Source organism: Vitis riparia, chromosome 8 (genome assembly GCF_004353265.1).
Source record: "Vitis riparia cultivar Riparia Gloire de Montpellier isolate 1030 chromosome 8, EGFV_Vit.rip_1.0, whole genome shotgun sequence".
Taxonomy (NCBI): Eukaryota; Viridiplantae; Streptophyta; class Magnoliopsida; order Vitales; family Vitaceae; genus Vitis; species Vitis riparia.
The window spans coordinates 20,454,996-20,475,958 of NC_048438.1; the positions used below are offsets into that span (position 1 = coordinate 20,454,996).

Below are 20,963 nucleotides of genomic sequence, written 5' to 3' on the forward strand. Positions count from 1 at the left end.
ATGTTTTAAATTACATCATCAAATACAATTTGGATAAGAGTGATTTGATTAAAAGTTTATTGAAAACCCGATTTTTTAAATTTAAAAGGTTTTTGGATGTTTGATTTAAAAACAGTTTTTTAAATTATTTGACAATTATTATCTAAAAATAATTTTTAAAAATAAAATAAAATAAATAATAATTTTAAAAGTTGTTTTTCCTAAATTTTTTTCTTAAAAACATGAACTTGTTTGATTATATTTTATAAAACTTATTTTTAAGTTAAATAATAAAAAATAATGTTTAAAAATAAGTTTAAAAAAACATGTTCCCCTAATCTTCCATCAATTTTTTATCTCACTTGAGTAAATTTTTTTTTTAAATGATGTTTCTTTTAAAATTAACACATAAATATTTAAAATAATAAATGATATTTGTGTAAAAACTGAATTATTTTGTAATTAAAAACAAGGAAGGGTTTAAATTTTTGGGAATTATGAATGTGGATATTAAAATCACAACAAAAATATTAAAATCACAACTTATTTAATAAAGACCTTTTAAATATTCAGCTAAAGTTTATAAATATTGAACTAAAATTTATGGAATTAGCTTCCATATTCAATGCAGTTCCAGCAATATTGTCATTTGGTCGATTTTATCCAACTAAAAAAAGAAGAAGATAATTAAGCATAGTTTTGATCCAGTTAAGTTTGGGCAAAAATGGAGATGCGGGGGATCGAACCCCGTGCCTCTCGCATGCAAAGCGAGCGCTCTACCATTTGAGCTACATCCCCATGTTGTAACCGAGTGATACTAATTATTAAAAGCTAAAATTTTTGTAATATTTTTTATTTTAATTTTTATAAATCTTATATATGTATATATTCTGACTGTTGAATAGGGACTGAAGTGTTTCACTTCTGGATTTTTCCCGCCATGGAAGCAATGGAAATCGACGCAGAGAAGCATCTCCAGAGAAAGCAGTCTCTCTATGAATCCCTGGTTATATTCGAAACTATTGCTCTGCTTCATGATTTTCATTTTCTTCGTAGTGCTACTTTCTTTGGTTGCTGAGAAACAGTTGGAAAAGGAAAGAAACCTGGGAATTTTAACATGTTCTAGTTGATTTGATTTGATTATTTATTTATTTTATTTATTTTTTAACATTTTTTTTCCGGTTTGCCCTTACTTTCTAAATTTTCCCTTTTTCATGAGTGTTCTGTTTGGCTTAATGGAAATTTGGGCGAAAAAGAAAGGAAAACCCGGACCCTGCAAGGCCCTAAATGAACGCCTCCGCTTTAAAATAATTCACGTTTTCTTTTCGTTTCCTGCGATTTCTCAGCAAACAAGCAGTCCCCGTTTGACGAAGATTCTGCGATTTCTGACGGCTTTAACAGATTTTTGTGCCATTATGTTTATTGATTTGTTTATTTTTCGTTTTCCCCTGTAGGATGAGAAGTTTCGGATCGAGAAAGAGACGTATAGGGGTCAGCAGTACAGCCAGATTTACTTTGCTCGACTCCACATGATGAGAACTCTCATCTACTCCCTCATTCCTAATTGGAAACCCCATTTTCCTGGTAATTTCTGTTTCCTTCACTTTCCATATTCTATGGGTAACAACAACCTTTTGTTTTTTGTTTCTTTTTTTCAATTGGGCATTTTGGAGTTTGGTTTCTTTTGAATCTCCAGAAAAATCTTACGACTTCATTATAAGAACTCTACCATGAAGCCCTGATTTAGAAGTTTTATGTTTGAAATTCTTACTTCTGGGAATGATTTGGGGTTTTGGAACTATTAGCGGTCTTTTTTTTATTTTTTATTTTTATTCTTTTTTTAATTAAGAAGAAACATGTATTTCACAATGTTGTCTTCCACAAAAATTGAGAGTTTTAGGGATTTTTTATATATATTTTACAAGGGATGATTTGGTTTCTGGTATTCATAGCATTTTCTGGTTGCTCTCTATGTGTTGAAGAGAAAAATTACAAGTTGCTGTGTTTTTACGAAGTAAGGGTTTCTTATTCATATTTGTATGGCTTTTTAATTGCTGTTTCATGAGATCAATTTGGAACTTTTGGTACTTTGGGGTTTAATTGGTTGTGAATCTGCACTTTACTAATATGAAGTTTCTAATAAAACTGGTTTGGATTGACTTCTCTGTGACAGAGCATTAGAATTTTTATGTTCTTTTTGGTTGTTGGTGACCTTGTAATTAGGAGGGAATCTGCAATTACTGTATTTTTTAGGGTGCCAATACTTTAGGCTTTGAGAAAATTGGAAAGTCGATATGGTAAATCAAATTTATTGTGTTCTTTTGGCTTGCAGTTTGTGCACTAGACTGCATGATGAACATTAAATTTGTGGTTGGGTTGTTTTGTTGGGCTTTTGTTTTTTATATTTTGTTTGGTGGTTTGTTATTGCTTGTGGTGCACTTATACAAGGAAATGGGAATTGAATGTTTTTATTACTAAGTGTTAGTTATATATATGCATTACATTTTGGTTTTGACAAGGCTAGTAAATTGGATGAAGTTTTAGTTCTGTGGATTGGTGTAGATTATATTTATAAAATTTTGATGTTGCAGTTTGTACAGTTTTGGGGCTGGAAGAAGGCAAGGAATGTATCATTGTTGGAACTCTGTACAAGCACATGAGACTTAAACCATGCATTCTTGATGAGTACTCCAAGGAGGTAATCAGGTTGTTAACAAATAAATTTCTTTTATTGTTTTGCTTAGACATTTTTAATTGAGTTTAATTTTTCAATCTACAGAGATCTGTGGCCCCGCTTGTCAAGCCTCATAACTTTATGCACTCAGATGATAGTTTGGTGCTGGAGGATGAGAGTGGAAGAGTTAAACTTGGTGGAACAATGCTTTTACCTTCTGTATATGTTACAGGTCAGTGTCATGAATAACTTATCAGAATAAAGTAAGGGTGGTATGGAATCTGTCATATTTCTGGGTGTGACGCTGGAAGACATAAGGCTAATTCACCATTGGATATTAACTCATTTTTTTCTTGTGTTTTATCCTGTCTTTCAAAACTCTGGTCTTTGATCCTGAGCCTATTGTTCCATCTTCTTTATACAACTGTAGAAGTCTTTCAATTATTCATGCAGGAGTTTGATATTTTACCATTGCCATTTGGTTTTAATTTTCTATAGATTGAGGCAATGAAATGGTTATTATGATCAGATGAAGCAAATGCATGTCAAACCCTTAGGCTATGTTTGGTATGCTGAATTTAATATGGGATAGGATAAGAGGTAAGGTTACATAACCTGTTCCATACTTAGTTTACAATGGAATATAATAAGCCATCTCATGTTTGGTTAAGAATGGAACAATATAAGAGGTGGGATAACATGTCCATCCTCTTTCTCATTTCCCTTATACATGGAATATGCATACCCTATGTATTATAATTTCTTCTCTCTTATCTATTCTTTTATATTTTAAAATTCCTTCTTCATGTTACTCAGCTTTGTGAAACAAAAAAGTTTAGTTAAAAAAATTAATTAGAGGCATATGCCAAAATTTTAATTTTAAAAAAAATTAATATTAAGATGAAATAGATTTTTCTTTCCAATTTTTATTCCTTCAACAAACTAAATACTAGCATAGGATGACATATCCAATTGGACATGATATCTTAGGATAGCAATATCCATTGAATATAATATTCAAAGATATCATATTCTATTGGAAATAATATCCTAAAACATGTATATCATATTCTATCATGTCCTGCTGGGCCAACTAAATGTAGCCTTAATGTTTTGATCATCCCATATGTGTCTGTGCACTGAAGCATTGGAGAGTGAACCATCTGTTGCCCCATCTTGAATGAGCTTCTTCATTTCATTGACATAACTTTAAACACTTGGAGCAACACTTTTTCATTTTGGAAATGTCTAATTAAGCTGGATTAGCAGTTACTTTGTCCTGGTCTTTTGTCTGAAAGTATGACTTGGTGGGCTAAACAGTTTTGAATATCAGCTGGAAGCCTGGAAGAATGTTTGTTGTGCATTGACATCATACATTTGATAGGGACTGTTGTTGGTCTGCATGGAAAAGAAACCAGTGCTGGTGAATTTTTGGTACAAGATATTCTGGACTCTGACCTACCACTGCAGATAGAGCTGCCACTAAAATCAAGTACCATCTGCACCTCCCTCCTGTTTTTGTTATGATTTTTGCTTGCAGTGACTATATACATGAACTACTTGTTTATTGGTTATGCACACTCTTTTCTACAGATGTTCTGTATAAGGGTTTAATTTTCTTCTAGTAAGGATTTGAAATTTTTAGCAACTTAAATCAGTTTATGGAAGTCCAATGATATGCTGTGAAATATATGGTAAGAGTGGGAATTTGTTGGAAAAATTGGATAAGAAAATTCCAGATAAGGATAAAAAGATATTAGTACTTACTGAAAATTCAATATAAGCAGGTGTGTTTATTTTTTCAGGATTAACTGGCACAAGGTTCGGTTTCTCTCCTTGAACCAGCAAATTCCAGTTCTCTTAATGAACATAAATATCCAAGTCTCAAGCTGCAGGCTCATATATAGGAGCAACTTGGAAAAACTGAGAAGAAAAAAATCAGCCATTTGGAATATTGAAAAATGAGATGAATAACAAGTTTGTATTAATTAATTCAATCTGTTGCTTGTCTTATATTTCACATTCTCATTATGATAAGCAGATGTGAGAACTGAGAACAACATGGAAAGGAAACCATGCAAGAATTGAACTAGTTGGACCTTGTTTATTGAAATATTTGGCTCAACTTTGTGATTTTTGTATTTATAGCAGTCCTTTCTATTGCTTTAGCCTTAACAAGTAATTTGACTTGCTATGCAACTCCATGCATCTATTTCCTTTTGCTTTGTGTCAGACTGTTTAGTTCTGAATGCTTGCAGGGGAGGACAAGTATGTTGTTTTTGTATCTGGGCTAAGTGTTGGAAGCAGCACTTCTAATCCTCTCCAATTTCAGCTTCTTGTTGATCATATAACAGGACATCTAGGAGATGAGAAGGTTCTTACGGTTTCATGCTGTCTTTTCTTTCAAGCTGTCAAGCTGCTTATTACATGACAAACTGTTTTATCTTGCTTACTTCGTAGAATCATCAATTGGGCAGGAACAAGGTATTGCAGCACAGATAGTTCATGTTGTAATTGCTGGGAATTCTGTTGCAGTTCCACGTGGACTTCTGAATGGACAGGTAACACAACTGTATATTGTAATCGTCTTCTTCATGGGTCAGCAAGTCCACAATTTTCCTTTTCTATGTCATTATGGTTTCTTTCTGAGGCACTTTATGGTAATATATATTTTATTTTCAGGTTCTTTTAAGTTTAGAAACAATGGAAGTAAAATTTTCCCTTAGATTGATAACCTTTTTTCTCCCTTTCTTCTCATTATAAAAGCTCTCCCCTGACATGTCCCTGCTGTTCAGGATTTTCCTGTGTCTATTTCTTTGGGTTTTTCAAAGATAAGATCATGATGACACTGAGGATAACACATAATAATTAATCATTTTTAATCCATTATTGCAGAATTTAGCTTTGAAGGATCAGTCAAGGTTGTCCGAACCAATTAAAGAGCTGGATATCTTGTTGACTCAGGTTCTTTTCATGAGTCAATTAATAATTTTGAATTGGCTCCTTTTTAGTCCATTAATTGAATCAAGTTTCTTAATATTTTTATTATGTTCAGATTGCTGCAGGTTTGCCTTTGGATATCATGCCAGGGCCTGATGACCCAGCAAACTTCTCATTACCTCAACAGGTTTGTTTGATGTCCTTGCATGTATACATACATCATATTTCATTTGTCACATTTGATTTGTTTCTGACATTCATTTTTCTGATAGCCCTTGCATAGATGCCTTTTCCCTGGATCATCAGCTTATAACTCATTTAGATCTTGTACTAATCCTCATTCCTTTGAGCTTGAAAATATCAGGTAATATGAGGATAGAATTTTACAGTAAATACTCATTTTATTTATTTGTGTTGATAGCTTGATATGGTGATTCTGCACTTTTCAGATTTCTTGGAACATCAGGTCAGAATGTGGATGATCTTGAGAAGTATTCAGAGGCAAAAGATAAGCTTGAATTCATGGAAAGGACGTTACGGTGGAGGCATCTAGCACCAACAGCACCTAATACTCTTGGTAAAAGTTCTTGTTGTTTTAGTCCATGCTAGATTATGGCTTTTTTTCCTAATTCACTTAGTTGCTTAAACCACTTGTTTAAGCTTAACTTGGTTTTTTGGCTCACAAAATTTATATCAGGCATACATGTGGCAGGGAGATGCACAAAATGGGAGAGGAAGAGAAAGAATAGTTTATTTGATTAAAATATGATTCATTATGAGTTTGTGTTTGGGTTTCTCTTGTATGTCTACCTTAATATTTATGTTTCTTTTCAGGGTGCTATCCATTCACTGATAGAGATCCTTTCTTGATCGAGAGCTGTCCTCATGTTTACTTTGTTGGTAATCAGGATAAATATGAAACTCGCTTAATAAAGGGTACTTTTCCATAAATTCGAAATTGTTAACCAAACTATTTGATCTTTTTCATTTCTATTGAAAGATTCTAATAGGTAATCCTTCAGTGCAGGATCAGAGGGACAGGTTGTAAGACTCATTTGCATTCCTAAATTTTGTGAGACGGGAGTTGCTGTTGTGGTAAGCTCTGTATCCTCTTAGCTTGCTAAAACCGTTTCAAGGAATTAGAATTGAAATGCAGATGTGTGCATGTGCACATGGTTTTGTTTGGATTCCTACAGACTTGAGCATGCACATATATATAAGTTACGCAACTAAACTCAACAAAGTCTTAAATCCCTTAGTCAATTTTAAGTTAGAAATAAAACATCAAAAAGAAGCAAAACTGGTGCTTGACGTCAATTCCTTGCAAATATAAGAGGCATCTATAAATGAAATATTATAAATTCCATCTTGAAACTAGGGTTCTCAGGAAGAGTTTATGAGGGAAGAAGATATAGAAACAGAACAAGAGGAGTTGAGAAATTGTTGAAGTTAGATGTGTAAACAGGGAAGGGACTTTTCATTGAACCCATAAATTAGTTGTCTTACAAATGGTTTTTTAATCAGAAAGGAGGACTATTTGCACATGATGAGTTTTGTGAAAAAGTTATACACTGTTGGATTGATGAACCAATTTGATAAATTCGGGTGTAAAATTAGAAGATAGATGGAGTTATTCCATGACAAGGGTTTGAACATTTAAAGTTGTATATGAACTATACGTCTGCCCTAAAATTGGGTCAAGGTTTGGCTTAATGTTGGTGTAGATGGTCAGTGGGAACAGAAAGGGATATCCATGACTCTTTAAAAGTTTTAGAGGGAACACATTTTTCTTATTCTCGATTCTTGTTGTGGCTTTGATTGGGCTGTATGCTGTCAGAATGTGATTGCGGTGATTGTGGGACTTGATGATATTCTCTACCTATGCTTATGTTCCCTTTCCCCCCATCATGCAGCTAAACATGAGAAATCTGGAATGCCATGCTCTAAGTTTTGGGACTGAATTCAGCTCATAACTATGAGGTATGTTGGAATCTGCTTTGAGCTGTCATCTTGCTTGAGATTTTCCATCACCAAACGAAACAGAACTTGAACATGTATCTGATCTCATCATGTCAAAGCTTGAACAAGCGAGCCGTGCTGAAGCTTGAGAATGTGTAGAAGCTTTCAGGCATGGGTTTCCACGATGGTGCAGTGCTTGTTTTCCTGGGCAACCGTCCACGGCTAGACTGCCTTAAAGAGAAAGCCAACCAGTTGAATTCGCAATGCCCTACTCTTGGCGGTTCTGCGTCTCTCCTTTTTCCTAGTTATTTTTCTTGCTTTTCACTAAGGATCTTCGACTAGAGCATTTCTTATTTAATTAGGAGCCTTTGTGTATTTCTCTATGGACCACTGTTGAAACATGAATTCAGACGTCATGCAGCCTGGAAGAGCATCAGAAAATGGGATTTTCTTATTTCCTGTCTTTCATTTCCTCAGCCATTAACCTTCTGTATTCTCTCGAAATTTCAGCTGAATCCATATAAAATGTAGACGATTTTGTATTATTAGATTTGGGTTAGAGATGGTAATGATAAGGCTTTTTTTTTAATTATTATTTTTTATTTTCTCTCCCCCCTCCTCTCTCTCTCTCTCTCTCTACTCTTTTCTTTCTTTATTTTATTTTAATTAAATTTTTAAATAGAATTTTATTTTTGAAAACTACCTAATATATAAATCACATTTGTTTTAATAAAATCTTGTTGTAACCTTGTCAGCGGCAACATGTGGCGTTGTAATTGCATTAACCGACCTGTCAGGAAACTGGGATTTTTGGATTTTACCTCTTATCACTATTATTATCACATGCCATATCCTACTGTTTAACTCCATTATTTGTTCATAACGGCTATATTTTCTGATTTCTCTTTATTCAAATCATGCTATTCCAACGGTCCATTCCCTTGATATTAATTATTAAGCTCATATCCAGTAACCTCCCACTTACCTTTTGCCCCAACACTTCCACCGCCATTTTCTCTCCACAATGGAAGAATCCGCTAAAGTTCAACACGTAACAAAAGCTTCTTCAGACCAACTCCTCAGGAAGTTCGCCCAAGCGGGCGGCGACGATGCTCCCGCGAAGGAGCTCCGGGTTGTGAAACGCCGGAAAAAGAGCCGGAGAAGCCGCGAAGGGCACAACCGTGAGAGCCCACCGAATGGCAGTTCTGGAGTTGTGGAGAAGAGATCGCTGCTTCCTCCGGCTACTCGGAGATCGGTGGCATTGCTTCTGCAATTGGGTATAGGGAGATCACAACTCAGAGTGAGGGATCTCCGGAACAAGTCCATTTTGGGAGCAATTGAGAAGGTGAGTTTGGGCACAATCCCTGAAATTTATAACCGTTTAAAGTAATAATCCTAAAATCCTTATAGCTTGCAGCGCAATTAGTGTTTTTGGAAGTGAAAGTGTTTTAAAAAGTGACATCAAACGTTGTAAATTTGTAATTAAACATTGAACTAATTTTTGAATGGCAGACATGGCGAAGAACGATTAAAGGAGCTTCGAAGGTGTTGATAGAGAGGCATTACAATCAGCACAAGCGTTTGATAAATGAAGCCATGTAATCTTCTACTGTTTATCTATTCCTTTGAATTTGGGTTCAAAGGACGACTCCTCGACACGTTTGCCTGTTATTTATAGTCTTTGTTGTAGACAACCACATCTAATAAACTCTTATTCAATTACTATATGTACCCTCTGCCAATCAAATATAGGGTGTGACTTTAAATTACATTCTTCGTTTATTTTTTTAATTTTGTGTATATTTCACATAAAAAGGGGAAAAAAGAAAAAGATAAATTTCCATCCAGATGGACAAGGACATTGTCCTAACATGGTGCTGAGGCAGTTTTTGGACCGTAGGATCATCCACCACGTCATCCACCGTCCCAGCGACGAAACTTGACCACGTGTCCAACGATCAACAAATCATTGCCGTCCGATTAGATTGGTCAACGGTGGCAACAATAATAAAGACCTTTAATTGCAACTAGAATACCATGAGATATACGGAGGGTTGTAGGTCAACTGAATACAACGACAGGCTTGTGATCCAATACAAGTAGGCTCACGTGTGTCATGTGTTCCCTCCATGGTTTTGGAAAACTACTTCCCTCTACTCTTCATCCTTCATTCATTTCTCACTTAACCGACCGGCCACCTACTCCGTCACACGCGTCATCGAACGGTGGTGAATTCCCTCGGCCACTTGATTCTGTCTACGCTCTACACGTCTTGAGTTGACCTCATCAAGGCCTCAGATCCTTTTATCTCATTTCATTGTTCTTTTTAATTTTTGCCTTTTTGTCAAATACAGATTTTAAAAATAATTTTTATTTTGTATCAGAAACGGTTAAGATTTTGGAATGACCAAATAGAGGTAATTAAGGGCTATTAATTAATATTTTGAGGAAATTTGTGTTGAAAGTAGCAAATTTTTAAATATTTTTTATAAAAAAATAATTGATAACAATTTAAATATTATGTCGAGTGCAAATAGATTACACTTATAAATTCTAAATTATTTTTGCTAGAAAAAGGGAAATTATCTGAATCGACAAAAATGTCTTTTTTAATTCTAAATTAATTTTGCTAGAAAAATGGAAATGACCTGAATCGAGGATTGTCGTTTTTAAAGAGTTAGCGAATCCCACATCTGTCGTTTTATTCGCGGAGCGCCGGAGGCTTTTCCTCGTTCAGTGGCATTTCTGTAGTTTAATGACAATGAAAGTGGCATTTTAGTAACTAGGGTCATTAAAAGTGTACTTGCTTCTTCACTTTACCATTCAGCAGTTCCGCTGCAAAGTTTGCTCTCTCTTTCTGAGCGGTGAACTCCGAAGCTTTTTTTCACTGTATTTTCTCTCTAGCCAAACACGCCGATTCTTGATTTTCCAACTAACCAGACCGGGAGGGTTCTCCATTTTCTTTGTCTCCAAACGCAGGAGTTTCTTCTACATTTTTAACTAGACCAGGACCAAGGATTCTCCATTTCGCATATATTCGAATGTGGATTTTTCTCCGCGTCTTCAGCCATTTCTCTCTCCATCTCTGGATTTTGATGAGTTAGATTTTTGTTGTGTTCGTCTCTTTGAATCGCTCGATTCTTAGGGTTTTGTTGGAGAGGGAAATGAGGGATGTTTTCGTGGTTGGCAAGGCTTGCATTGGCGTGTTGGGGACCTTTGGCCCGTCGATATGCCCCTATGAGCAAGGATGATGATAATTCTGGCAGCGGTGCCAACGACGCGCTCATCTGGTGCCGGGACCTCGAGAAGCACTCATTCGGCGAGTTCTCGTTCGCCGTCGTGCAGGCCAATGAGGTCATCGAAGACCACAGCCAGGTCGAAACGGGCCGCGATGCCACCTTCGTCGGGGTCTACGACGGCCACGGTGGTCCTGAAGCCTCTCGTTTCATCTCCGATCATCTTTTTCTTCATCTAATGAGTGAGCGCTTTTGGAGTTTTCGTTACTTTTTTGTTCGTTTCTTGCTTTATTCAAATGTTTATTGTAGTCTATATTTGTTGTCATTGAAACTTAATCAATTCATATTTGAGAGCTTTTAGGCGAGTCCTTTACTTTGTGGAGGTTTACACAAATTATTTCTTTGTTTGTTCTATATACGTTGCTTTGTGAGCATGTGGGTTTTTTTATCACTCGAATACGATTTTTTAAAAAAAGTATTTGTGGTGTTCTCGATTAGTTGAATTGTACGTGTTTGTGTTCTTGATTTTATTTATTACTGACCCTTATAGGATTCTATTGACGGAGTCATTTTATCTTGTAATCATTTTGAGTAAAAGCCTTTTTTCCCTTTGTTTAATTGAGTTTTTTCTTAGTATATATTTGTTGCTAATTTGAATTAGTTATGTCTTCTTATGATGGAAACAAGTGAATTTGTGTTCGTTTTCTTGTCTTGTTGTGTAATGTATAAAATGTAATGCTGTGAGCCTGAGATTGTGACTGAATTTATTGTTGGAATAGAGTGGAAGGGATTAATTGATTGGACTGATTGTACAGACTTGGACTTGATTTGGAATTAGAAAAAGGAAAAAACTTGCTTTTGGTTTGAAGTTGTATTTTGTAGATTCAGAATATATTGAATTTTTATTCAATTTCAAATCCATAAGCAAATAAGCAAAAGAACCATATGGACGAGGACCTGGGGCAACAGATTTCAATTCTAAGGCTCCATTTTTATGTATGCACTATTAAATATTTAAAGTGCACAGCATTTGTATTTGTTTCTTATTTCCTGTTTGTCGGGCAGTGGTGGTAATTTATTAAAGTTATAGAAGTTTTACATAAAACATATTTATTTTTTTACAGGGCTTGCTCGAGAAAATGGAACAATGTCTGAGGATATCCTTAGAAGTGCTTTTTCTGCGACTGAGGATGGTTTTCTTACTCTTGTGCGTAGGACATGTGGAATAAAACCAGTAATTGCAGCAATTGGGTCTTGTTGTCTGGTTGGAGTTATCTGGAGAGGAACATTATATGTTGCTAACTTGGGTGATTCTCGGGCCGTAATTGGTTGCTTAGGTAGATCAAATAAAATCATTGCTGAGCAGTTGTCCAGGGAACACAATGCAAGTATGGAGGAGGTCAGACAAGAACTCAGGTCCTTGCATCCAGATGATTCACATATTGTAGTTATGAAGCATGGGGTCTGGCGTATCAAAGGCATAATTCAGGTTTATTCTCCTCTACAAATCTCTGACTTTTTTATTTACTTATCTGTTCTCTACTTCCATATGTAAAGAACTTGTGCTTCTTTGAAATGAGTGCAAACGTGGAATTAGAGTTTTAAGTTTTGCAGACCTTCACTCCTGCACCATCTTGCATGCCAGCAGGCTGCAAGTGGACAAAATACATAGAGATGCCCCAACTCCCCTGAACATAAAAAATTATCAAACATTAACCTGTAAATGCAAATTTGCCTGTTTAGTTGACCATCTTGACAAAAGCATATCAGCAGTTATGGTTCAGAATGGGAACAAACATGGAATTTTACGGTTTGTAATCTGTCAATGCCTCTCCCCACAATGGTGAGATCATGGCATGCTTATGGTCTGCAGCTGCAGACATTCGATAATTAAGCTCTTTTTAGGGTTTATTAACCTAGTGCCTTTTTGGATGTTTTTTCCTTAGAACAATTCTGGACATTTATAGATTTTCTCGTTTGCCTATAAAAAAAAAAAAAAAAAACAAAAAAAAACAAAAAAGGTCTGGATATAATTGGGCAGTTTTTTGAAGGGATGAGATATTTAAGATTAATGTTGCATCAAATATAAAATAACACTAATAAACTGATGAATTAGTTCAAATTAACTAGGTAGATGTTCATGATGCAAGCACAAATTTTCAGATGAAACTGATATTATAGGTTCCTTACATCTATAACCTTGCTTTGCTAGTTAATTACAAGAAATTGAAATTATTAAATTTAAGGGCATGATGAATACTGTTTCAATACTTACACATGGCTCTACACTTGATCCCCAGATGTCCCTAACTGTTAGAGCAAATCATTTGAAATAGGAAGGAAAAATGGTGAATATGAATAAAAACTCTAAAATGAGTTAGAATCAGGAACAGGTGTTTAGATGGTAAAAGTAGCTATATTGACAAATTGAAAAACTAGGTGAACACATTTGTTAGGGCCCAGGGATATTAGAAATGGAGGGTAACCGTCTGAAAGCATCCTTATAAAGTAACCCAGTTTCAGACTTATATGTTTCTATTGCACCTTTGATATGCATAAAAGCTTCTTGTGCATATACAAATTTTTTTTTTTCCTTTTGCAATATCTGAGATTCACCTTTCTGCATATCCAAAATTTATAGCGTGCTTGATTTAGTAATCAGTTTGGAATTTGTTTGCCTGCAACATCTGCCAGTGGAACTTGTTGCTTGTAATCTCATTCTCCTGCTTCTTTGTGTGTTTGTGCATATGTTTCTATTAGGTATCGAGATCTATAGGTGATGCATACTTGAAGAGGCCGGAGTTCTCTCTTGATCCATCTTTCCCACGATTCCACCTTCCTGAACCCATTCGTCGGCCTGTGCTAACAGCAGAACCATCCATATGTACAAGAGTATTGCAACCCAATGATAAATTTCTCATATTTGCCTCTGATGGGCTCTGGGAACACCTGACAAATCAGCAAGCAGTTGAGATTGTGCATAATAGCCCTCGTGCAGTATGTTTTAATCTTCCATAACATGTATTTGCTATTTTTACACCTTCATCTTTAGAACTCTCAATTTTTTTTGCCATCCTTTAATTGTTAGGGCATTGCGAGGAGACTTCTTACAACGGCTTTAAACGAGGCAGCTAGGAAGAGAGAGATGAGATACGATGATCTTAAGAAGGTTGGAAAGGGAGTCAGGCGGTTCTTTCATGATGATATTACAGTTGTTGTAATCTATTTAGACCATGAGGCGCTGAGGAAAAATTTTTCTGTACCGGAGCTGTCAGTTCGAGGATTCATCGACACCGTTGGGCCATCGAATTTTAATACCCTGCAAGGGATTGATTCGAAGTCAATGTCATGAATTGACCAATAAGCTTATAGAAGAAGACCAGGTGCAGCAAGTTTTCATTTTCATCCCACGTTTTTGCAACATCTGATGGTTGTTTCTTTCTGCGTTTCTTTGTTCACCTTCAAGTTTCTTCAATCTGAACCTGATTTCTTTACCATCTGGGCATGCATCCTATGGTGATTATTGTCAGATGAAAAAATTATGGATTTTTTTGGGTTCATCATTGGAGTTTGTATACATTCAACTTTGCAATTCATGTTTCTACACTTTGGTTGAATAAATGTATGTTTTCTTTGTTTGGTAAACAAATTTTAGTTATACACGCTTTTTGACAAATTATGGGCTGCTTAAGTAAATGAAACCCTATTAAATCAAATTTCAGAGACTCTCAGTGGCAAACACCAGGTGATGACTAATTCCAGATACATATATATAACCGTTGGATCAACAATTCCACAGCCCCCATCTGTCAATTATTTCACCAATTTGAAATGATGGTAACATTTAAGTGTTGGATCAAAGAATTAACTATTTTTCCCATTTGTTTATTCATTTATTTGTATGTTTTGGGGGTTAGGTAGGCATTAATAAAACACTTTTTAGCAGAAGTGGTATGTATCAATGGGATACTGACCTGTCACTTGGTGAATTTTTCTAAGATTTTATTGCCTAGTGGAGCTGATTGTTAAATAAATGTTGTGTTGGTTTTGATTTCTTTCCATTTTTCTTACCTTAATGTATAGTTGAACATACCATTTTATTTGCATTGTGGTTTCTGTGGCCACATCTGAAAGCTATGGATGATAAGAGCTCTCTTTGGCAAATGTGGCTGGTGGTTAGCTGATAATGTGTTTAGTTTAGCATTAATTGCATTGTAACCAGTTTTAATTACCTTTTTCAGAATGTTTGCTGTGTATATTAATTACAGAGCATATGTATGACTTTATTTTGTCAGGCTTAAAGCACATGTAGTATCTCCTGTAGGTCCAAAACCTTATCATCCCATCATCTTGAGGAAACCTGGATAATAATGAACTGAAACCGGCTGCATCTTCATCATCATATCTTATTCTTGAAGAATGATTTTCTTCAGTTTGTACAACTGCAGATCTGCAAGTGCCCACAGTTCGCTCAGTTAATCATTCTGGCATGATTGAGTTGTTGCTTCGCTTGGTAGCTACTCGGAGTTTGCTTCCGTGATTCAGAAGAAAGCAAAGGAAATTCATGACGTTCATGTGAAGGGTGGAGCTGATTCTCCAGTGTAGAGATTGCATATGGATGATTCTAACCGCTGCCAACACATGGAAATGGGTTTTTTCCCCCCTTTTATCATTGTTATTGTTTATTCTTTCACTTCAGTTGGATCTCTGCACCCTCCATTAATGACAAATCCTCTTGTTGGTTAGGTGTTGGTTAATTATTGATCAACAAGTGTAAAGCAATGGCCAAAAAGCAGTAAAAAACCTCACGGATTTTACCTACCAAAAGGCAAAAACAACGGCAGGTGGTTGGATTATGCATCATTTGACTGCACTTAAAAAGTAGTTCACAAGTTTTAGGGCCCCAAATTCAACCATAAAGGTGGTTCGCTCGAGCTCTCTAGATCACTTGCTTTATTACATCACAGCTGAAGTCAGATTTTTAGCATCTTTGCCTCCAATCACGAAAAGTTTTTTAAAAAGATGAACAAAAGAAAGGAATTCAAATCTTATTGTTTGGGGCATCCAAGAAAGCGCCAAAAAAGTTAAATCAAATACATACTTTTATTATTTAACATTTTATCGATTTGGGTTGTAGTGAATAAGGCAGTAAAAATTTACAGAGCATGAATTCTTTTTTTGTATTTTTTGTTTTCCATCATTTTTTCTTGAATTTTCCACTCAAAATTGTCAATATCGAAACAAAGCGTTGATGAGTATAGAATGACATAATCATAATGAAAAGAAGAAAGAGATGATAGTGAGGATCATTCACGTGATTTGCACGGACAAGTCACATGGAAAGTATACATCACTTTAATCAACCAAAATAACCCTTGAAGAAGAATGACAAAGATCCCCTGATTCAACCCAAACCAAAACAATAACAATACATAAATCTTCTATGCCAAAAATAGGAATGAAAAAAAAAAAAAGAATTTTAGGCATCTTCTGCTGCCCCTACATGTTTCATTGTCCCAGCATGGAAAAAGAGAAATACAAAACATCAATATAGAAACAAAAGCAAGGAAAAAAAAAAAGCAGCATTTTCCGCAATCACATGATCAGAAACCTCTTTGTAATACAAAATGTATAGTATAAATGTCTTCATCCCATCCTTCCCCTTTCCATGATTAGAAACATTTCCTGTGAACAATTGATGGCCCTGACTCATCATACTCTCCCTTTGAAATCCACATCTGCAATCAAAACGACCACAAAACAAAAATGTTGTCATGGACTTATATTTTAACTTAGCAACCACACATCGGATCCCAAGGTGATTACTATTGAAAATGATTTGAATGGTTATGTGCTTTTTGTATGAATGGAAGACAAGAAAGTGGTGTACCTGCTGGAAAGTGCTGAGGGAAGCCAGAATGGAGCCTCCGATCCAGACACTGTACTTCCTCTCCGGGGGTGCCACCACCTTAATTTTCATGCTGCTTGGAGCTAATGCTGTAATCTCCTTGCTCATCCTGTCAGCAATACCCGGAAACATGGTGGAGCCACCACTGAGGACAATGTTTCCATACAGATCCTTCCTAATATCCACATCGCATTTCATGATGGAGTTGTATGTGGTTTCATGAATGCCAGCAGCTTCCATCCCGATCATGGATGGCTGGAACAGCACCTCTGGGCAGCGGAATCGCTCAGCCCCAATGGTGATCACCTGCCCATCTGGCAGCTCATAACTCTTCTCCACAGATGAGCTGGTCTTTGCTGTCTCTAGCTCTTGTTCATAGTCAAGCGCGATGTAGGCTAGCTTCTCTTTCATGTCTCTAACAATTTCCCGCTCTGCAGTAGTGGTGAACGAGTAACCACGCTCGGTCAAGATTTTCATGAGGGCATCTGTGAGATCACGTCCTGCCAAGTCAAGACGCAGGATGGCATGTGGGAGGGCATACCCTTCATAAATGGGGACTGTGTGGCTCACACCATCACCAGAGTCCAGAACGATACCTGAATATCAACAAATAAACACATAATGTGAATATGCAGTGAGAATAAAAATTAAGCTGAACATTTTAAGATCAATTGCTATGTAGACATTATTCTCCTTAATCATAAGAGTCCACATTTTAGCCCTGGCATCTAAAAGGATGACATCTCAATCAACACTTGAACAATAGCCTCAATTTCCAAGAATTTTGAATTGAGGATTTTCACCAATTACCGTTACATTATTCTTGCAAATTTGCCTTTTTACCAGGTTGGCAATGCCTATGATTTCAAATTTAGATGCCAAGCAAGAGAAAAAGTAATAGAATTGCTTACCAGTTGTGCGACCGCTGGCATAAAGGGAAAGGACAGCCTGGATAGCGACATACATGGCGGGTGTGTTGAAGGTCTCGAACATAATTTGAGTCATTTTCTCACGATTGGCCTTTGGGTTGAGAGGAGCTTCAGTGAGAAGCACTGGATGCTCCTCTGGAGCCACACGCAACTCATTGTAGAAGGTGTGATGCCAGATTTTTTCCATATCATCCCAATTGCTAACAATGCCATGCTCAATTGGGTATTTTAGAGTTAAAATACCTCTCTTGGATTGTGCCTCATCCCCGACATAGGCATCTTTCTGTCCCATCCCAACCATCACTCCAGTGTGTCGAGGTCTACCCACAATGCTAGGAAACACAGCCCTCGGAGCATCATCTCCAGCAAATCCAGCCTGAAATTTCAGAAAGAATCAAAGAAATAAGCAACTGGGTATTCCCCACATCCAATCAATCCCACAAACTCAAACAACATTTTGGATTCTGAATCAATACCTTGACCATTCCGGTACCATTATCGCAGACAAGAGGCTGAATATCCTCAGTTTCTGCCATTCCTTAATGCTCAACTGCACCAAAACCCCAAGACTCATCATCATCCAATTTCATTTTCAAGGCAGTAATTCACATTAACCCGTGATACCCAGATCCATTTTATCAGTGAAAATCAAAACACACAATTCCATTTAGTTCTTGTCATTATCCAACACCCATATCAAAATTGTTCATCTTATTTTCCAATTTAATGTTAACGACAAAAATTCACATCAATTCACGATGCCCAGATCTTTTTATCACGAAAATCCAAAAAATTCACGTCCACTTTTATTCAGATCATCATCCAACCCACATTAAAAAATTCTCCACGCCATTGCCTAATTTCAAGTTCATGAGAATAATTCACCCTTATTCACAATACCCAGATCGTTTTTATCAGTGGAAACATTAACAATCATTTTCATTACCAATCACCCATATACATATACTCTAATATCCCACCAGGAAAAGGGGCTAAATCACAAATCAAAGAATTTTGCATATCAAACGCCACATTTCAATAAACCCAACATTACATTTTCATTTTCCCACGATACAGTTTCACCCAAGAAAAACAAATGCAGATCTATAGACAAACAAAGACAACACCTATGAATAGAGAAAGAGCAAAACTGAGAGGAGAGTACCTGTGAATTTCGCTCTCTCTCTCTAAAACACGGTAGTTTTTGCCCCGAGGATTGAGCTGCTGCCCGCTCTCTCTGTGTTGTGCTGTTTAAAAAAAGGGTGGCGTTCCTGCAAATGCAACTTTGGCCCCAAATGAAATTCACCTTAAATGAACCCCAAATTCACTCTCCTTAGATCCTGACCGTTGGTTCAGAATATCTGATCTACGGACCCCATTGCTAGTCACGTTGGTGGTGGAAAACAGCTGGCTCGCTTTTAGTGGTTTAGACTGTGTGGACATATATACCCCTAAACTTTCGTAAAAATGTCTTCGCAATCCATACCACTTTCTTCATTATAAAACCATAAAATTAATTGCTTGTAATAATGAAAGAGAAATAATATTTTAAAATTAGAAAATTCGTGTCCAACCACTATCATAAGTAAGTTTTATATCCTCTTAAAATTTTATTTTCAATAATAATAAGATGTATTATATCGTAATAATCTTTAATTTGTGTAAAAAATATAAGCATTAAATGAAAAGTATATTGTATTTGAATTTTGATATGTATTTTTAAATAATTTTTTTGAATCATAGTTTAATATTTTTATCATTTTTTTCTTGCAAAAATTAAAATAAAATTTTTAAAAAAAATAAAATTATGATAATAATAAATTAGGGATGAAAATTATGGGTGGCAATGGGGCGAGTTCTTGCATTGCCTCTAATGGGATAAATTTGAAATTTCAATAAACGGATTAAGAGAGTTTGAGATTTTTTAAAAAACTTGAGACGGTTTCGGATGAGTTTCTGTATTATCTTGTCTAGCTCCAATTATATATAAAATTAATTTAAGTTTTTTATTATTTTTAATATATAATAATAAATATTTTCAATAAATGTAAGTTATAGAAAAAATAAAATACTTTAATTATTTATAAATATATATATTTTAATATAATTAAAATATTATTAAAAATAAATAAATTAGGCTAAGGTAGGATGAAAATTTTTCATACCCACTTCACCCATTTTAATTTTTAAATGGGATGTGATAAAAATTATTTTAAATAAACAAGTCGAGGTTACGATGGAGGCGACTCATCCTGAACCTACCTATTACAATCTCTAATGACAATTAGCAATTATATGAGTTCATGATAGGTCACCTCAATGAAGTGGGAGTAAAAAATTCTCATGCCCAACTTTTTTTCTTTTTTTGTCAAAAATTTTCAATTATTTTACTTTTAAATTATTAAATTATTTTAAAAATAAACATAGTTTATAAATAAATAATTAAATTATATTTTGTTTAATATTATATATACGGAGGACCTGAACAATACAAGACAAAGTTGGTACTACACCTTAAAGAAATTCTATATATGTATATATATATATATATATCATTGCCTTTCAACTTACATCATCAACTTGGTGGTATAAATAATATATTATATCATTTATCATATCTTATTATCATTATAAATATGTTATCTCATTGTTTATTATACCCAATTAATCAAACATGGTTAAGCGATATTAAATGAAGACTTTTATCATGGTTTTATCATATTATTTGAAGTTTGAAATATCCTTGATTTCAAATTTTCTAAATTAAAAAGTTCTAAGAAATCATTTTTGAAATTTAATTATAGTTTTAACAATATTCTAGTATTTCCTTTTTAGCATTGTCACACAATAATAATTATGTTTGATTGGATATGATATTACTTTTAATGAAATGTAACATCCCTTATATTATATCAAATGAAATATATGCTAAGATATTAATTTCAATAAGATGTGTTATACCATAATTATGTTGACTTATAAAAAGATAAAATGTGACATATTACATCTTAATTTTGATATTTGTCTAAAACAAAAAAACGTGGCATCTCAATATTTGCTAACATATGAAAAAATTTATCACATTTATTATTATTTGAAAAATAGTATGATTTATAATACAATAAATAAAATTTTATTTGTTTGATAATAATATTCACAATTAATTATTTAAAATATATAAAAAAATGTTATATCATATTATTAAATATATAAAAATCAATACATATAGTAGTATTACTTTATAATATAATTTATATGTATTCTTATAAAAAAAAAAACTATAAATCTAATTTCTGTAATCAAAATATTATGGTTTACAAAGTGTATGATATAAAAAA

The 20,963-nt window shown here is 34.8% G+C and overlaps 4 protein-coding genes and 1 non-coding gene across 11 annotated transcripts; 3 read left to right on the forward strand and 2 right to left on the reverse strand.

The window, feature by feature from the left end:
- Window positions 1–704: 704 nt before the first annotated feature.
- TRNAA-UGC lies at window positions 705–777 on the reverse strand. The gene has a single exon. It is a non-coding gene; the product is annotated as a tRNA-Ala (tRNA).
- A 123-nt stretch (window positions 778–900) lies between these two features.
- LOC117919540 (DNA polymerase delta small subunit) lies at window positions 901–8,141 on the forward strand. Of its 4 annotated transcripts, none has more exons than XM_034836695.1 (15): window positions 901–985; window positions 1,434–1,563; window positions 2,571–2,677; window positions 2,759–2,885; window positions 4,038–4,145; window positions 4,912–5,027; window positions 5,131–5,214; window positions 5,549–5,617; window positions 5,709–5,780; window positions 5,866–5,957; window positions 6,043–6,170; window positions 6,428–6,529; window positions 6,621–6,688; window positions 7,507–7,573; window positions 7,672–8,141. In XM_034836695.1, the coding sequence occupies exons 1-14, from the start codon at window positions 920–922 to the stop codon at window positions 7,564–7,566; spliced, it is 1,329 nt and encodes a 442-aa protein (XP_034692586.1). In that variant the 5' UTR covers window positions 901–919; the 3' UTR covers window positions 7,567–7,573; window positions 7,672–8,141. The 4 variants fall into 4 exon arrangements, with proteins under 4 accessions (XP_034692586.1, XP_034692587.1, XP_034692588.1 ...); XM_034836696.1 differs by having other exon boundaries at window positions 2,580–2,677; XM_034836697.1 differs by lacking the exon at window positions 7,672–8,141 and having other exon boundaries at window positions 6,616–6,688.
- A 198-nt stretch (window positions 8,142–8,339) lies between these two features.
- LOC117920920 lies at window positions 8,340–9,321 on the forward strand. Its single transcript, XM_034838619.1, has 2 exons — window positions 8,340–8,897; window positions 9,065–9,321. The coding sequence occupies exons 1-2, from the start codon at window positions 8,577–8,579 to the stop codon at window positions 9,152–9,154; spliced, it is 411 nt and encodes a 136-aa protein (XP_034694510.1). The 5' UTR covers window positions 8,340–8,576; the 3' UTR covers window positions 9,155–9,321.
- A 1,053-nt stretch (window positions 9,322–10,374) lies between these two features.
- On the forward strand, window positions 10,375–15,556 carry LOC117921071 (probable protein phosphatase 2C 25). Of its 4 annotated transcripts, none has more exons than XM_034838852.1 (5): window positions 10,375–11,030; window positions 11,913–12,277; window positions 13,549–13,785; window positions 13,877–14,171; window positions 15,222–15,556. In XM_034838852.1, the coding sequence occupies exons 1-4, from the start codon at window positions 10,724–10,726 to the stop codon at window positions 14,138–14,140; spliced, it is 1,173 nt and encodes a 390-aa protein (XP_034694743.1). In that variant the 5' UTR covers window positions 10,375–10,723; the 3' UTR covers window positions 14,141–14,171; window positions 15,222–15,556. The 4 variants fall into 4 exon arrangements, with proteins under 4 accessions (XP_034694743.1, XP_034694742.1, XP_034694744.1 ...); XM_034838851.1 differs by having other exon boundaries at window positions 15,237–15,556; XM_034838853.1 differs by lacking the exon at window positions 15,222–15,556 and adding an exon at window positions 15,084–15,194.
- Window positions 15,557–16,085: 529 nt separating this feature from the next.
- Window positions 16,086–18,887, reverse strand: LOC117921121 (actin-66-like). The gene is made up of 5 exons (XM_034838915.1): window positions 18,791–18,887; window positions 18,102–18,175; window positions 17,608–18,001; window positions 16,679–17,292; window positions 16,086–16,526 (listed from the first exon to the last, which is right to left on the reverse strand). Exons 2-5 carry the CDS (start codon window positions 18,159–18,161, stop codon window positions 16,461–16,463), a joined length of 1,134 nt encoding a protein of 377 aa, XP_034694806.1. The 5' UTR covers window positions 18,162–18,175; window positions 18,791–18,887; the 3' UTR covers window positions 16,086–16,460.
- Between the last annotated feature and the right edge of the window lie 2,076 nt (window positions 18,888–20,963).

Coding starts and splice junctions, on each gene's coding strand:
- LOC117920920 (XM_034838619.1), top strand. CDS start 8,577: ATGGAAGAATCCGCTAAAGTTCAACACGTAACAAAAGCTTCTTCAGAC. Junction 8,898..9,064: donor TTTTGGGAGCAATTGAGAAG/GTGAGTTTGGGC, acceptor TTTGAATGGCAG/ACATGGCGAAGAACGATTAA.
- LOC117921121 (XM_034838915.1), bottom strand. CDS start 18,161: ATGGCAGAAACTGAGGATATTCAGCCTCTTGTCTGCGATAATGGTACC. Junction 17,293..17,607: donor TGCCAGCGGTCGCACAACTG/GTAAGCAATTCT, acceptor GTTGATATTCAG/GTATCGTTCTGGACTCTGGT. Junction 16,527..16,678: donor CCCTCAGCACTTTCCAGCAG/GTACACCACTTT, acceptor TTTTGATTGCAG/ATGTGGATTTCAAAGGGAGA.
- LOC117921071 (XM_034838852.1), top strand. CDS start 10,724: ATGTTTTCGTGGTTGGCAAGGCTTGCATTGGCGTGTTGGGGACCTTTG. Junction 11,031..11,912: donor TCTTTTTCTTCATCTAATGA/GTGAGCGCTTTT, acceptor ATTTTTTTACAG/GGCTTGCTCGAGAAAATGGA. Junction 13,786..13,876: donor TGCATAATAGCCCTCGTGCA/GTATGTTTTAAT, acceptor TTTAATTGTTAG/GGCATTGCGAGGAGACTTCT.
- LOC117919540 (XM_034836695.1), top strand. CDS start 920: ATGGAAGCAATGGAAATCGACGCAGAGAAGCATCTCCAGAGAAAGCAG. Junction 986..1,433: donor AGTCTCTCTATGAATCCCTG/GTTATATTCGAA, acceptor TTTCCCCTGTAG/GATGAGAAGTTTCGGATCGA. Junction 2,678..2,758: donor TTGATGAGTACTCCAAGGAG/GTAATCAGGTTG, acceptor TTCAATCTACAG/AGATCTGTGGCCCCGCTTGT.